Below are 17,127 nucleotides of genomic sequence, written 5' to 3'. Positions count from 1 at the left end.
AGCAGATATATTGCCAGTAAACTTGTAATCCTGGCACCGACCCTCGCTGGGGATTTGCCTGCTAGGCCAGTTAAATACTGGCTGGGAGGCAACCCTATCGGTCATTTTAAAGTTTTTTAGGAATGTAATAGTTAATAAAAGCCCTTTGCTATTCCCTGCACTGCTGGTTCTAACATGTACCACCAGTGGTGTAACTACCCCATGCTGTGCCCCCCGCAAACAAATCTTCAAAGGGCCCTGGTGCAGATTAGCAAACTTACCCGGGCCCCCTGCACTGATGCGCCCTCCCGTCGCCATGATGCCCCCCTGTCCCCTGGACCCCCGCAACCATGGGGACTGCATCCTCTGTTGATACGCCTCTGTGTCCCACCGAAACAGTATTCCATTGGTCAGCTCTCCTCCAGTCAACACACCAGTTCCCTCAAGGTTGCATTTTTGGGCTAAAATCTGACCATAACGCTTGGTCTGACATTAGTCTTACTAGTCAAGTGCTGATAGGGTCAAACTGTATTCAGGGTGCTCCACACACCTATAGGATGAGAGCCTTTCTGATTGGTGATTGGACTGCTGCTGAAAATAAATATTTGATTTGCAGCTGCTGGAGAGACCAATATAATCTATAAATGTATATGAAGTCTTTTTAGTTTTCAATGTTAGTGCCCTTAAGGGGTATAAATGGTAGATAAACCATAATTAGTGCAGGTATGGGATCCCTTATCCGGAAACCCAACTAAGTAATAGTTAATCCTTATTGGAGGCAAAACAATCCTGTTGGGTTTAATTAATGTTTTATTGATTTTTTTAGTAGACTTAAGGTATGGAGATCCAAATTACGGAAAGACCCCTTATCCGGAATACTCTTGGTCCTGAGCATTCTGGATAACAGGTCCTATGCCTTTATAGGTATGGGATCCATTATCTGGAAACCCATTATCCATAAAGCTCTGAATTATAGGAAGGCCATCTCCCATTGACTCCATTTTAATCAAATAATTCAATGTTTTAAAAACAATATCCTTTTTCTCGGTAATAATAAAACAGCACCTTGTACTAAAATACCTTATTGGGGGCAAAACAATCCTATTGGGTTTATTTAATGGTTAAATGATTCCCTTTTCTCTGTAATAATAAAACAGTACCTGTACTTGATCCCAACTAAGATATAATTACCCCTTATTGGGGGCAGAACAGCCCTATTGGGTTTATTTAATGGTTAAATGATTCCTTTTTCTCTGTAATAATAAAACAGTACCTGTACTTGATCCCAACTAAGATATAATTACCCCTTATTGGGGGCAGAACAGTCCTATTGGGTTTATTTAATGGTTAAATGATTCCTTTTTCTCTGTAATAATAAAACAGTACCTGTACTTGATCCCAACTAAGATATAATTACCCCTTATTGGGGCAGAACAGCCCTATTGGGTTTATTTAATGGTTAAATGATTCCCTTTTCTCTGTAATAATAAAACAGTACCTGTACTTGATCCCAACTAAGATATAATTACCCCTTTTTGGGGGCAGAACAGCCCTATTGGGTTTATTTAATGGTTAAATGATTCCCTTTTCTCTGTAATAATAAAACAGTACCTGTACTTGATCCCAACTAAGATATAATTACCCCTTTTTGGGGGCAGAACAGCCCTATTGGGTTTATTTAATGGTTAAATGATTCCTTTTTCTCTGTAATAATAAAACAGTACCTGTACTTGATCCCAACTAAGATATAATTACCCCTTATTGGGGCAGAACAGCCCTATTGGGTTTATTTAATGGTTAAATGATTCCCTTTTCTCTGTAATAATAAAACAGTACCTGTACTTGATCCCAACTAAGATATAATTACCCCTTATTGGGGCAGAACAGCCCTATTGGGTTTATTTAATGGTTAAATGATTCCCTTTTCTCTGTAATAATAAAACAGTACCTGTACTTGATCCCAACTAAGATATAATTACCCCTTATTGGGGGCAAAACAATCCTATTGGGTTTATTTAATGTTTAAATGATTTTTTAGTCGACTTAAGGTATAAGGTTAAGGTATAAAGTATAAAGTAATGCCCTGTTTCAGGCTGTGGCTGGGAGTGCTATGTGATAACAAACATTTGTGGTAAAGCTGGCGTAACTAACCATATATTTCCAAACAAAGGAGAGAACGCAATGCTATTATCCCAGGCCTAACCCAACAGGTTTGGGTACATTAGACCACAACAGTGGATCCACCTTAGTGGGCAGGTAGGTGTGGGCTGATGAGACACAGCCGGAACCCAGGGCAAGATTGTGTCATCACTCCTTAATTAGATTTTCTTATGCCATTGACCCATTAGGGCTTATTATGAAGCAAAGTGTTAAATGAAAATTTTGGATGTGAATCAACATGTTTTCTACACACACATATAATACAGCACTTTCCCCAGAATTCATTGCATCCACAATGGTGCAACTTGTGCCCCTTTACTAGCAATATGGCAGAACCCACTGACGTTAAGAGGGTGAATTTCCACAATTTGAGTTTTTTTGCACTGAAACTCCCAAAATTCGAATTATGGTTTAAAAACCGAAATGTCCAATATTTATTAAGTGCAAAAGTAACATTTTTGGCATTCAAAAGCTTTTGAGTTCACGTAGAAGTCAATGGGAGTTGTCCTAGACAAAGTCAAGGCCTATTTTCAGGTTTTTATATTCAAGTAAATAAGCAAGTTTTTTTAAAATGTGAATTATTTGAATTAGAAAAGGACTCTCAAATTCACAAACTCGAAAACCGATAAATAAGCCTGTGCAGTGTACCATGCCTTTATGTCTCACTGTCTATAAAGGTAAAATAAAAGTAGTGTGGCTTTTTTGGGTGAAGACACATGGAGCTACTTAGTAGCAGCTACTTTTTCGCGGCTACTAAACCCCAGAAAATCCCCTGCCATAGACAATACTGAGAATTCCCTCTGCTAAAACACATGTAGAGACAATTATCAGTAAATGATCAGCATTGTCTATTTTAGTAGCTGTGACAAGTAGCTGCTACTAGTAGCTCTGTGTGTCTTCACCCTTATAGTGGCAGGATAGTGGTGATGTAAATGATGTTAAAATAAGGTCCTAAAATTGACATCTTTTTCTTTAAAACTCTTTTTTTGATAGGACATACACCCTTTACTGCTACTGTTGGCTTTCCCATGGCCACAATTAGACCTAATGAGACCCTATACTACTTGGATATCAGGGCCATCCCTACTACAAGTTGAATGGGTTCTAATAAAAAATAAATTATTGTTCACCTATAAGAACTCTTGACCACGAATTTCCAGTCCTTGTCCAGTTATGGCCTAACCCACCCCTTTTGTACTCCACAATTTGGAGCCATTGGTGTGTCCAGGCCCCTACTGCCTTGGGTCCCCTGGCCGGACTCACCTGGTGTTCCTGGGCTATCCCTGTATAAGCAATCACAAGCGGAGCCACTGCTGAAACACTATTCCCCCAGAATGAATACTTAACCAACAGATAGTTTATTTCATATTAAGTGGCCTATTAAAGAAACTGGAATATATATATATATGGGTAAATATTGCCTTCTACATCTTTTACTTTGAGCCACCATTTTGTGATGGTCTGTGGGTTCCTTTAGAGATCACCTGACAGGAAGTAATGCAGCTGTAACTGTAACAGGAAGTAGTGTGGGAGTAAAAGACAACATTTATTGGCTCATGTGACCTACCATGAATGTGTGCCCTTGGTTTAGGGGCAGCCCTTATACTTAAACTGGCAATTTTCTATTTAGGATTACCCAACAGCACATACTGCTAAAAAAAAAGTATATTTTTTATAAAATTGGTTTATTTTGATGAAGCAGGGTTACATATGAGCATATGAGCAGTTTTATGCAACAGCAGAAGTTCCAGGAATGAGAGTTGAATAAAACTTTTTACAAATAAGTCTGCTGATACATGGTTCAACCTTTATTTGCAGGAAACAAAATGGCCCTGAAGTTCGTGAACAAGAACAAGACAAAGCTAAAAAGTTTCCTTCGCGAGTTCAGCGTGACGAGCGCGTTGTCCTGCAGCCCTTTCATCATCAGAGCATTCCATGTTCTATTCCAGACAGAGGAATGTTACGTGTTTGCCCAAGAGTATGCCCCTGCTGGGGACCTCTTTGATATAATCCCCCCGCAGGTGAGATGCTTACGCTTCACAGGCCTGCTCGTTATTAGCAGCTCTTCAAAGAGATACGGTTCCCAAATGATGTGTTCTCTTGTGTTACGTTTGTGTGCAGTGAGATAATGGGGGTGCGGTGGAGTTAGAAGCAGGGATCCCCAACCTTTTATACCCGTGAGACACATTCAAATGGAAAAAGAGTTGGGGAGCAACACAAGCATGGATATAGTTCCTGGAGGTGCAAATAAGAGCTATAATTGGCTATTTGGTAGCCCCTAGGTGGTCTGACAGTCTACAGAAGGCTCTGTTTGGCAATTACACTGGGTTTTAATGACTCCAAAACTTGTCATTAAGCCAGAAATTAAAAAAATGAGAACCTCCTTTGAGGCCACTGGCAGCAACATCCAAGGGGTTGGGGAGCAACATGTTCCTCACGAGCCACTGGTTGGGGATCACTGATTTATAGGATGAGAACTGTTGACCCTATGAATGGAACAATAGAAATGTTGTCATACAGCATAAAGGTGGCCATACACAAACCATCTCAGCGGTTTTCGGCCTATGTATGGGGCCCTCCGACGGGCCTACCTGACCTATATCTGGCTGATAGGGAAAGTTTAAAAAGGGGAGAGGAGCACATTGGCCAATCATGGTGACCTTGTGAAACGAGTAGATCTTTCAGTGTCTGGCCACCTTAGACTATTCCAATGGTATCTGTAAGTTTAGCCAATGGTACAACTGGTCAGATGAATTGAACAGTATTGGCCAGTCTATGGCCAATTACAAGGCAAAGTGAATCAGTGGGGCTTTAATCTGAATGATATCAGAATTTTGACCTGAACTGCCAGGTTATTCCTATGTTATTTACTTATTTTTAGACTAATTAATTCCATACTCTCTCTTAAACTGGAACTCAAGGCTAAAACACGTATTTTGAAATAAAGGTGTGCTTTTAATTTGTGCTTAAAATAAGATTCTATGTTTATAGTAACCTGCTACCCACTAATCTCTCTTCTTGTCACAGGTGGGCCTTCCTGAGGACATGGTGAAACGTTGTGTGCAGCAGCTGGGCCTAGCTCTTGACTTCATGCACAGCAAGAGCCTTGTGCACCGTGATATTAAACCTGAGAATGTCCTTCTGTTTGACCGTGAGTGCCGTCGGGTCAAGCTCGCTGACTTTGGCATGACTCGTAAAGTGGGTTGTCGCGTGAAGAGAGTTAGCGGCACCATCCCTTACACTGCTCCGGAAGTGTGCCAGGCTGGACGCACAGAAGGTTTCCCAGTAGAGACCAGCTTGGATGTTTGGGCTTTTGGAGTACTTATATTTTGTGTCCTCACTGGCAACTTTCCTTGGGAATCAGCATCACCAGGAGATGCCTTCTTTGAGGAATTTGTGCACTGGCAGAAAGGACGCCTGCCTGGTCTCCCCTCTCAGTGGCGACGGTTTTCTGACAATGCTCTACGAATGTTCAAACGTCTCTTGGCTTTGGAGGCAGAAAAGAGGAGCCCGGTCAAAGAGGTCTTCTTCTATATCAAGTATGAGCTGCTTTCTGAAGTCAGGCGTAGACCTTCCTACCGTTCACGCAAGCAAACAGGAGATAAGTTACCATCAGTGCCCCAGCGCCATGAAAACCCAACTCCCCTCAAGAGGACAATCCTTACAGAAGGAGGTTCCTCACCACGTGCCCCCCATTCCCTGCCAGAACCTGGCCAGCCTTCTGCTGGCAGTGGCAGGACAGATGGACGGCAGGACAAAAGCAAAGCTCAAATGCTGCTAGCCACTGCAATTGAAATATGTGTGTAGGATGATTCCTCGGATTCAGCTATTTTAGGAACTGATGTTATAGTGCCAATTGATGGTCAGTTCATCATCAGGACTTTTAGCAAATTTGACCTCAATTGAACTAGATGGGTTTCAGGTTACAAGCAAAAAAAAAAAAACCCCAATATTTTTAGCTGGTGAGTGAGAGTTTTAGAGAAAAAAGGAAGAAGTAATGTCCTAGTTGGTGGATAGAAGAGTCTCAGAGGTTTTTGATCAATATTTGATATAACACCATTAGGAGTAGTGATTTTGTGCTATTGTTGTCACATTCTGCCTCATGAAGGACTAGGCACCTTACAGCCGTGTAGGCAACAGGGTAAGCCCTTCCTGCAAATGTGCCACATTTACTCTGTTTAACGAAGGCACAAGATAAGTCGGGTCAGTGCAAGACCTCCTTGACATCCTTTACGAATCCAATTCTTGCAAAACACCAATACCCAGAACTAAAATAGCACAGTCAGGGCTATAGCAATCCTTCTCTACTATTACTGCCATGCCAAAAACATGCAGAGAAGGCACTGGCAGTCCAAACCTTTATTACACTTGCACTCCAGCTAGATCCTATAGTATAATCATGCAAGGGGAGTTAAATGCTACATTTGTACAATGCCCCAGGCCCGTTTTTTTTTTTTTTTTTACTTACCAAGGGCTTCCTATGCCTTCATAGGATACAAGAGCTACATGACTATCCCTGAACCCTTTGATTTAATGGTTAACTAAGTGTAAGGGATATCTTAACACTCAACTGACATTCCCAGACATTAGAATGATTGCCTCTTTCATCTCCATCTATTGATCCCCACTATAAGCTATTGCGCTATTGCCGTGGCTATTTATTTCTAAAAGAACATCTGGCACAATCTTATTGGTTACCTTTTAGACCATTTTAGGTGGCCTAGAACTTTGATCACATGGATGTCAGGCTTTCATTATAAATGGCTGACATACATCTTGATGTAGTAATACACCAGGGTATAAAACACACCACTTGGTCCATACACCATCTTTCATAATAGGGTTGACCCTCAAGAAATTATATTTTTGATACTTAAAAATACAAAGTACAAGCAAAGAAACTTGCACTTTCCCCATCTGAAATTATGTGACTATCCCGCCGGCCACCAAGGTTTTATTTTGGAAGTAGTCAATGTATGACTCTGAGCTGAACGGAACAAAACTTGGTATTTCATGTATTTTAAAGGGAAAACAAACACTTTGACGGGCCGTATTGTTCTAGTAAACATATGGCTCAGCACAGAGCAAAGAGAAACCTGAAACTGTAGAATCTACAGCACAACGGTACCTTTATCAGGACCATTTAGAGTCCATACCGGTTGGCACTAAGCTCAAACCAGGGCTTGATGCTCCGGATATTGTCCATCAAACTCGATACTGATTGTGTGCACAGAACATTCTGCTGCTGACTGGAATTGGTACGTACTAGAGGGGGTAGAATGTTGCTTTCCCTTAGCTAAAGCAGTTATGTCAGCTGGAGAATGAATTCTGATTTGACTACATTCTACCAAGGTCTCCAAAAAGCTGCACGGCTCATTGTTTGTATATCAAACGACCCTAACAACCAGGCAGTGGTTTGAATGAAAGACAGGATTATATATAGGAGAGGACCTGGATAGAAAGATAAGTATTAAAAAGTAACAATAAGAATAAAATTGTAGCCTTACAGAACAATAGTTATTTGGCTGCCGGGGTCAGTGACTTCCATTCGATATGGGAATTAAAGGGAAGGCCATCTACTCGGCACGCTCTGAATCAAATGCAACGTTCTGTACACACAATGAGTATTCAGAATTATATAGTAGTGAATGTCACCCATATTGGATTATTATATCTTAAGGGTCACCTCCTACAGGTGGAGCATACCTCAGACCCAGGTATGGGGTGGAATCTGTGGAACCTACAAACCCTCTGAAAAAAGACAGAAACATTTGGTTGAATGGAAGCCCTTAGCACTAGATCCATCAGAATGCTCAGGAGTTAGAACCTTTGCTGGCAGAAAGACTGGGATAGTTGCCAATGGAAGTGTTTGAATAATAGCATTCCCTGCCCAACCACAAACACTGCCTATGCAGCGCACATGTAGCTAAGTGTACAACTGTCTTTGTGATGTTCTAGGCAGTGTTTTACCTACAGTGTTGTGTATCAGTCTGCGTAAGTAGGGTTTCGCTTTCCAATTCCTCCCTGCTGGGCCATTCCATTATTTCAGTAGACTAATGACTGGTGTTGCTGTTTAGAAGTCTCCTTGGGATCAACAGCGGAGGAAGCCCCTGTAGATAACAGAACTAGGGTCTAGATCAAATGTAGCACTTCTAATTGGGACCATTAAATGGCTCCTTCAGTGTTGTCATTCAGGGAAGGTAAGAAGCTCGCAATCAATTTCTAGTACTAATGACCTTACCCAGTACCCATTAAGTTGGAGAACGTTGAACCCAACCAACAGGAACCCACCTGCCTCCCCACACATTCACCTTGTACGCTCAATAAATTGTCTACCCAGATGATTCCCTCAGAAGTCCCTCTAGCATCAGTAATTACAAACTTCTATTAAGGGCTACAGCATAAATAACACAAACAGAAGTGCCGTGACACCAAATCCACAAGGACAGAGCATCGTAGGCATCAGATTGAAAATGGCCGAACACTGGCCAAGCTCACTACATCCTCTTGACGAGAGCATGGATCCACTTGCAGGAAGAGAAGCTGTTGAACACAATCTCAACCTCACTGGGGGAATATTATGTGTTTACTTATTTTATAACGAAGCAGTCAGAGCACAATCTCCTCTTTGTCTCGTCCTGGTTTTAGGGCTTCTAGACAGGCCAAAATGAGCTTTTCTATGTCTTTTTTTCCCCCTTTTTCTTCGACCCTGTACATTAAAAACACAACGTGGCATAGAGAACTAAAGTAGCAAATTCCCTTTCTTGCCTTAGAAGTCTTTGATGTTCACAATATTAGTGCAATAATGTAGATAAGGTAAATGACTGAAACTTTTTAACTTAACTGTAGGACATTTCTGACTCCAGGTTAGGGCTAGATTAGAAAAGTTACCTCAGTATATTTGACCTGTTAAAATAAAATCTATAGATATATATATATATAAATATATATTTAAAGTTGTGTTTAGAGCTAGAGAAATAAAAGAAAACATATTCTTAATTGTGAATTGTTTGAATGTGAATATAATGCTTTTTGTTCCATAGGCCTCTTCTATGCTTTATAAAGGGGTATGTGCCCTGGACAGAGGCAGGGACGTCAGGATCAGTAAAAGGCGGCCATTTTTATTTCCATGATGAGACTACAGAGAGTCTGTTTGACCCAATCAGGGTCGGACTGGGGGGTGAAGGTGGCTGTACTGGCTGTGCCCCCTTACTCCCCCCCCCGCAGGGGCCCCCCTAACCCCTCGTAGGGCCCCCCACCCGACGTCCTACCCAGAGCACGTAAATTTAACGCGTCAGGGGAGGGGCGGTCGGGCAGGGGGAGCGCCACAAGGCTTGGGTCTGGCCCACTAGAGCCGGGGCCCACCAGGATTTTTCCTGGTGTCCAGGCGGCCCAGTCCAACTCTGGACCCAATAAATGATGGCCAAGTACAAAAAAAGAAGTCCATGAAGATGCCAATCACTGTGAGGTGACTGATGATGATCTTGCCCCCAGCTTGCAATTTTGGTTGAATAGGGAATAACTTGACCATGTAACAGAACTCATTTCAACAGTAGACGTCTATGTGTCCATGTACATTATCCGCTTGGCCATTCATTTCTATACAATGCATTATAGATAACACACCTAGACCCTAGAGCTTTCTATTCAGGGAAGAACAGGCTTTCTATACAAGAGAACAATCCCCAGACATTATTAGACCCTCAGGCACGTAAAAGGGCATTTTCATTTGGAATGCAATAAAAACCTAGCCACTCTGTTCCCCATGAGGTTTGACGATGACGTAAATGAAGAAGTGAGAACACCCGGCCCCCCGGCCCCCTTCTCATTGGCGTTCAAAGGCAGCTTCTTCCATTAATAAGAAAATGGAACATTTTTAGCCGAATAAAAAAAAAAATCTAATTTACAGATAAGGATTGTGCTATGACATGTGACCATTCCCTTGTGTTGCTCCACATGGAGAATTGCACTTTGTGAATATACAATGGGAACATAAAGCTTCCTCAGATAGATTGACGACATTGCAGCAAGTAGGGAATATACTGAATTATCTTTAAAAAGACCTAGACCATCCATCATAAGCTGCTGGACACTCTGTAAGGAATGGGCAGGTTTCTTTAGACCCAACCTCATGGCATTTTAGTTCAATGGGTTTCCTTGATGGACAAGACACAAAGAAAGATTGAACTCCATGATTGGATTGGACCAAACTCTAGTACATTTTGGAGGCCAAAGAATATCTAGAACCCTTCAGAAGAAATCTACATATCAGTGGTACCCTAGTAACACAGGCAAGGCAACATCACAAGGAAGAGCAAACACTTATCTAGAGTTTTGGTTTGGTACAGTGCTTAGTGATGTAGTAGGGATGCCACGCAGTGATTGGTTGATTCTATGAGTATAAAGTGTGGCCATGTTATCCATCTTGCAGATCCATACATCTCAACTTGTAACTTCTCAATGACAATCTGATCTACGCCGATCCTCCAGCAACTACAGGAACCTGTTGGGTCGGTTATGTTGCTCCAGCAAAATCACCCGTGTAGCTTAGCCTAAACTTTTACAGCTATAACTATCAATATTAAAGCATGCATTTATACAGGAGACAGCTTGATTTGTGTATAGCAACCACTATAATATCCCCCTCCCCCCCTTATTTAATAGAATAACAAACCCATGTCGAGGTAGCCATATCTGCCGGCGGTTTGACAGTTAAGGAGGTTATGGAACAAAACAAAGCATTGTTCTTTGTCATTTACTTGTGTATTTCCGTCTTTGTGATGACGTCTTTGTGTTCCTGCACTGCGAATTAGGAAAGACTATTAGAAGAGTAAAAATCAAAAAATGCAAAAAAATTCAAAATGCAAAAATAAAAAAAAGGTCCTTTGTTCTCTCCAGCCCCTGAAAACTAAGATGCGCCGAGTCAGCAGTGCAGAGGAAAGTTTTCTATAAAGCTGTATGTATTTTATTATTGCTTTTTTTTCTTTTGTTTTTCATTGTAGATTATAAATTAAAATGGAAAAAGTCTACACTCGTGTCTCATGGTTCTTTAAGGTGGAAAGTGAGAGAATTTCTCTTGTGGGTAATGGGCCTCATACAAAGAAGAAGTCCATGGAAGCCTTCTGCAATGGCTTGTGGGTTCCATCCAGCAGTATATTGTTGGCATGACAGCCTGATTAATGAAGGGCTTGTGTTCCTTTTTATGTTCTCTCAAAGTATGGGGTTGTTGGGGTATTACCCTGGTCAGAATTAGATATTAATATTAAGGAAATTGACTCCCATAGTTTATAACAATGTTACAAACATCTAAAACATTGCTCCATAAACCTATCAGCCATAGTTCCAAGAATATCTAGGCCAGTGATCCCCAACCAGTGGCTCGGGGGCAACATGTTGCTCACCAACCCCTTGGATGTTGCTCCCAGTGCCCCCAAACCAGGGAGTTATCTTTGAATTCCTGGCTTGGAAACAGAGCCTCCTGTTGGCTGTCTGTCAACATAGGGGCTACCAAATAGCCAATCACAGACCTTATTCAGCATCCCCCAGAAACATTTCTAATGTCGGCATTGCTCCCCAACTCTTTTTACATTTCAGAGTGGCTCACGGGTCAAAAAGGTTGGGGACCCCCAATCTAGGACATCAAAGTGTCCACCCCAAATATAGTTCTAACTGAGTTCCAAGATGGGCTTGAAGTATTTAAGATACAAAATAGTCATTATCCTCAAATACTGTATGTCCTTCAGGTTTGGTCTCCCCAAACCAAGGCTCCTAGTCCACCTAGAGAGTCCACCCCACAGTTTGGGAACCACTGCACTAATGGAAAGAGGTTCTGCACTGCAAGTGTGTCTTTCAAATTGGCTAGTCAGCATAGTGGTGGGAGTGCCAAGTAGGTGTAGGTATGGCTCCCACGGGCCCCAAGCAGCTACAAAGTCTGCCTCTGCTGATAGCTCTCAGGCTGTTGTTAGTCTGCAAATCCCAGAATCCTCAGCCAGCAAGTTAGCTCTGCATAAAGCTTCTTTATTTTCTGCTTTCCCAGTAATGATATTATATTAATATTGTTAAGGGGTAACTCCACCCAAACACAACTTAAGTTTTTTTGAAAAGTTAACGGGGTGTTGTACCGTGTTAGCCATTGAAAAACTGCAGAAAATGTAGGGTTAGGTGATACCTTTTATTGGCTAACTGAGTAGGTAAAATTGCAAGCTTTCGAGATGTATTACATTTCTTCTTCAGGCTTAAAGATGTTACACCATGTATCATCATGGCCCTGGGGCCAAACGTTAGAATTAAGGGGTATAATGGGTATAGGTGCCATCGGTTCGGGGACCACATCATAGAGCCAATGCGATCCCCAATCCAATGGAAAAATCAAAATGGCCCATGTATGGCCACCTTAACACACAGGATGGAAGATCCACCCCCCCTGTAAACACTATATTAAAGTGGGGCAGGAAGTGGTCATATGGCTTATGGCCAATAAAGTACAATCTGTAAATAGGAAAATAAATACATGGGCATCCGCCCAGTTACAATGAAATAAGGAAGTGTAGGGATTTAAAGCTATAGGGATTGTTAACCCTATAGGTCCCTACCGACGAGCTAAAATATATTTCTAAATACCCGGGTATGTGTATTGCTATGCCCAAATAACCCACAGTAACCGGCCATATTACAAAGAAGTGTGTCGTTAAAAGCACATCCTCGAAGTACATTAAACAGTAATTACAATACCCACAAATAAGTTGTCCCTGTATCCATACAACTACAGTACATGGGCATTTCAAATAGTTCAGGCAGGATATAGAGCCTAAACAGATTCTCACCAACACCATTACTCAGTAAACCAGGAGTCCATGAATCCCAAAGTGATTAAGCAATTTGAATTTTGCCCTCTCAGGCTTCATCAGGGGCAGGAGGTGAATGGGCACAGAGATGTTGAAAAATGGCTGCTTCCTTATATATGTGTTTGTTCAAAAAAGACACAAGTAGAAATGATGCCTATGCGTCTTTTTCACACTAAGAATGATGCAAGCAGAAAAGACGCACGCGGAAATTATACATGTGCATAGTTTTCGCACCAAAGAAGGCACAAACGGAAATTACACAGACGCCAAAATATATATGCGCCATGGTGCAACTTGCCTGAACCTGATGTCAGCTTGCCCCCCGCCAGAGGAACCCCCTACCCACCAGCAAAGTATCCGGCAGCAGGGAATGTGGCTTTTTTTCTTGCCAAAAGTTTTATTTACCATAAATGTATCAGAGGGCCACCCCCTAGAGTTGTTTAACCAGCATAGCCACTAAATATCCAGCTAGGGCCGGTGCTGGCTTTACACATTTACTGGCAATGTATTTGCCAATAAGTTTGTAATACCCTATAAACCAGGGGTCCCCAACCACAGGGCCGGGGACCGGTGTCGGGCCGTGGGCTGTGCTAAACTGTGCCACCTCTGGTCCCAATTACCTGTGATCCCAACTCCATGAAAACTGCTATGCGAAGCCCAGGAAGCTTTCTACTGATCGCGAAAAGGACCAAAGTACTTAAAGCTCCATATTTAGCATCAGGGGATGTCACCACTTAGGTGGGAGTAAGAAGAGCAAGGGGGCTGGGCGCATCTAGTTGCAGGGAGACAAGTTCAGGTCTATTCCCACCACCCCTGGTCCTCGGAAAAATTGTCTTGCTTGAAACCGGTCCATGGTGCAAAAAAGGTTGGAGACCACTGCTATAAACCCCCTCCCTCTACCTGACTATTTCCACTTTATAATCACAGGCCCACCTCTGCCCCGTCTATTTCCCTGCCCAGTTTGCTCATTTTCCTGCCTATTTCCCAGTCACATTCACCCTTTCCCTGCCTGTTCCACCCATTTCCCCACCCCCTTACATCATAGCTCCACCCCAAATGATATCAAAGTCCGCCTCTGACCAGAATGCCAGTATTATGAAAAAAAAAAGTGGCAACCCCCTACAACCCCTGCTCGCCGCCTCCGAGGGCCCATGGATACAACCGCTTTCCTTGTTCTAGCTGCAAACTCCTGATAGGCTGAAAGCTCCCTATATTTGGCAGCCAGATTTTCATCGAAAAAAAAAACCAAGACTGTGAACTAAAGCTGTTAAAGTAAAACGTGGGTGATAATGAATGAACACAGAAATGTTGATATTTTTAAGTCGCGTTTGATATTTTTAACCGCCAGACACCTTTTTCTCCCACCTCGTGTGTACATAACAGTGTAAACGTACGTTTAAATAGAAAAGAAAGGCAACAACTGTTCATTACTTGCCAAGATTCTATGGAGAATCGGTTCTTTCACTACTTCTTATAAGATGTGGAGGATTCTGAGGCTGTGATATGTCAAAAAAGTCATATATGTATTTCACAGGAAACATATAGGCGTATAACTACAGCGGAAGCAGACCATGTGACTGCTGGGGGGGCCCAGGTGGTATAGGGGGTCATTCATTTATAAGAAGTTTCATGAAAAATATCTTATTCCCAAAATGCCCATTATCTCATCATTCTGTAACTGGGTAACTCAGTACAACTGCACTACAGCCGCTGGAGTCGCTGTTCTTTAAAGCTACTGTAGGGACCCATAGGGTTAAACTCCCCTATGGCTTTAATTCCCTACATCTTGCTATTTGTGCTGTTACTGGGCAAAGTCCCATGTATCTAGTTACATTATATTTTACACCTTATTGGTTAATGTGGTTGTCCCCACCCCTTGCAGTCTCATATAGTGTTTGGCAAGGAGGTGTGGCTTCCTCTTTGGCTGCCTCATTATCTCAGGTGAAGGTCCACTGAGCCTGGGAGCAGAACTAGGCCCCAGTAAAGCCATTTGCCCCAGAGTGTTACCATCCACTCTGGTGAAGTCGGGGACAGGGCACTGTGAACGGCCACCAGTAAGATAGTTACTCTTGTAAGAGCACTCTCTGGGCCAGAGCACTCTCTGGGCCAGTTACGGGCCGTGGACGGCATGGCAGTGAGCCACATCAGTTCCCGCAACGCAGAAAAATCACGCAACACACACCTAAACGAGCTAATGAAAGCGCGCATAAAGGAGCGATCAAGCCCGTCGCATGTATAACGTGCCTGCAGTTCACACCGCGCACCCCCCCAGCACGTCGCATATATAACGCGCATGAAGTTCGCGCCGCGCTCCCCTCTCTCCCAGGTCCATGGAAATTTTTTTTGCCTCCTACCGGGCCTTGGTGCTAAAAAGGTTGGGACCCCTGCTCTAGGAGATTGAGGTAGAGAGGGAAGGAAGCAAGGGCAGTTTAAAGCCCCACCAAGGAAAGTAGCTCTGGAAGTACCCTTCCATGTAGCCTCAGCGTAGGGCCACGGAGTAGACATAGGAAACAGGTTAGAACAAACCCTGATCCCTACTCACATGGAGGACTCTCAAGCTAGGGGCTATCAACCTGAGGACTGAGGTATCTATCCTGACTGCTTCCAAAGGGGTGCCAAGCTGACAGGTGCATTTACCCTGCCCAGACTCCTAAAGAGGTGGGATAAACTGGTGTAATTCCTCTCTTGTTGTCCTCAGAGTGTACTATCATATACCATCTGCATTTGTGAGTATTTGTGAGCATTTGTGAGTATTTGATCTATCCCTGCATCTATATTTGTCTCTGACAATAAACTGTACTATAGTTCAACTGCAAGAAACTTCTGGCGTCCATCCTTACCAATCGGCACTACACACAGCTACAGTGAGTGGTAGTTCCACTACACCCTTTGCTCTGCATGGTCTCTTCCACCTAGTGAAGGCCCATCCTGTTACATGTAGCCCATGCTCTAATCCTAACACTATACTGGTTTTTGTCTAAATATAACTACACTACAATTAGGGCTTTAAAGCTACATGACTTTATGGGTTTGGGTTCAGTTTGACTGGAGGGCTAGAATCAGAGGTGGGCCAAGCTGACTGGTTACCTCGCCCTCTGTGCACCCACACAAACAAGCGAGCGTACCCCCCCCCCCCCCCGCATATGCACAGTGACACCATGGGGACACTGCAGAGACAAGCACAATTTTGGCACAATTTGGCACCATTGTGCCCCCCATCATTGTACCCTAGGCAGGTGCCCCGTTCTGCCCGGTTCTGCCCCGGCTTGCCACTGGGTTTATAGGTTTACTAGACTTTATTTTAACCTGGTTTCACTTTATTAATCCAGCTGGAAACTCCTAATGGCTGAGCGGAAACAAGCCTGCTCTTTAGTCACAAATAATCCGCTTCAAAATTTTGACCCAGAGACCTAGATTTTTGAGATGAGTTAATAGCTTTTGCTGGAAAGTCATAGATATCACAGTCCATTACTGCCAGTATCTATGGTCCAAGTATCTCTAGATATACTGTACCTTTAAATAACAAATGGGTTTAGGAGGATGGGGACTTTGCCTTGGAAATAGTCAAGAAAGATTGGAGGCCGAGGCATTACGGCTGATTTAATAAGGCCTAGAGCAATGTATAGACCTAGTGCAGAATCATTGGAAGTGACAGGGGTTTTATATCTATGTAGCAGCGTAGAAACCCCAGGCCACTGCGTAGCTTGGATGTCACCTTCAAACATACAGCTCTCTTACTGATGGGCCTTATTTTATAGACTGTTAATAAAGGAATTTATATCAGAACCAGTAAGGACACCCCAGAGATGCAATAATAAGGTGCCGCACTGGGCACAACAATGGGTGATACCGCCTGCATTGCACTCGGGCATGGAGAAAGCTTGTATGTAACATCAACTTACTGCAACTTGCAACTGGCGCAAATATTATCTGGGGAAAGATTTTGTACCCAACTGGATATATCTGGGGGATATTATCTGCCATTCTATTTGTTAATTCATTAAATTCACTGAATAAAATAGCAATATTTTGCAAAATATTAGAAAATAATACAGTAAATGTAGGCGCAAACTGCTCCTATTTCACTAGGACAAGGATAGGCAATAGCCTATTACTAATAGCCATTAATTAGGGGTGTGCTTGT

At 42.7% G+C, this 17,127-nt stretch overlaps 1 protein-coding gene across 3 annotated transcripts in view; it reads left to right on the top strand.

The window, feature by feature from the left end:
• sbk1 (SH3 domain binding kinase 1) overlaps nucleotides 1-11,168 on the top strand; it is a 60,266-nt gene extending 49,098 nt beyond the window's left edge. For 2 of the 3 annotated variants that reach the window (XM_031892461.1, XM_031892462.1), the window contains 2 exons: nucleotides 3,958-4,160; nucleotides 5,167-11,168. In XM_031892461.1, the coding sequence (XP_031748321.1) occupies nucleotides 3,958-4,160; nucleotides 5,167-5,946 (983 nt within the window). In that variant the 3' untranslated portion in view covers nucleotides 5,947-11,168. 3 annotated transcript variants of the gene reach the window in all.
• Nucleotides 11,169-17,127: the final 5,959 nt, after the last annotated feature.

The sequence above is a fragment of the Xenopus tropicalis genome, chromosome 9 (assembly GCF_000004195.4).
Source record: "Xenopus tropicalis strain Nigerian chromosome 9, UCB_Xtro_10.0, whole genome shotgun sequence".
NCBI lineage: Eukaryota > Metazoa > Chordata > Amphibia > Anura > Pipidae > Xenopus > Xenopus tropicalis.
The sequence above is the reverse complement of the archived record's forward strand: the minus strand, read 5'-3'. Positions and strand labels throughout refer to the sequence as shown.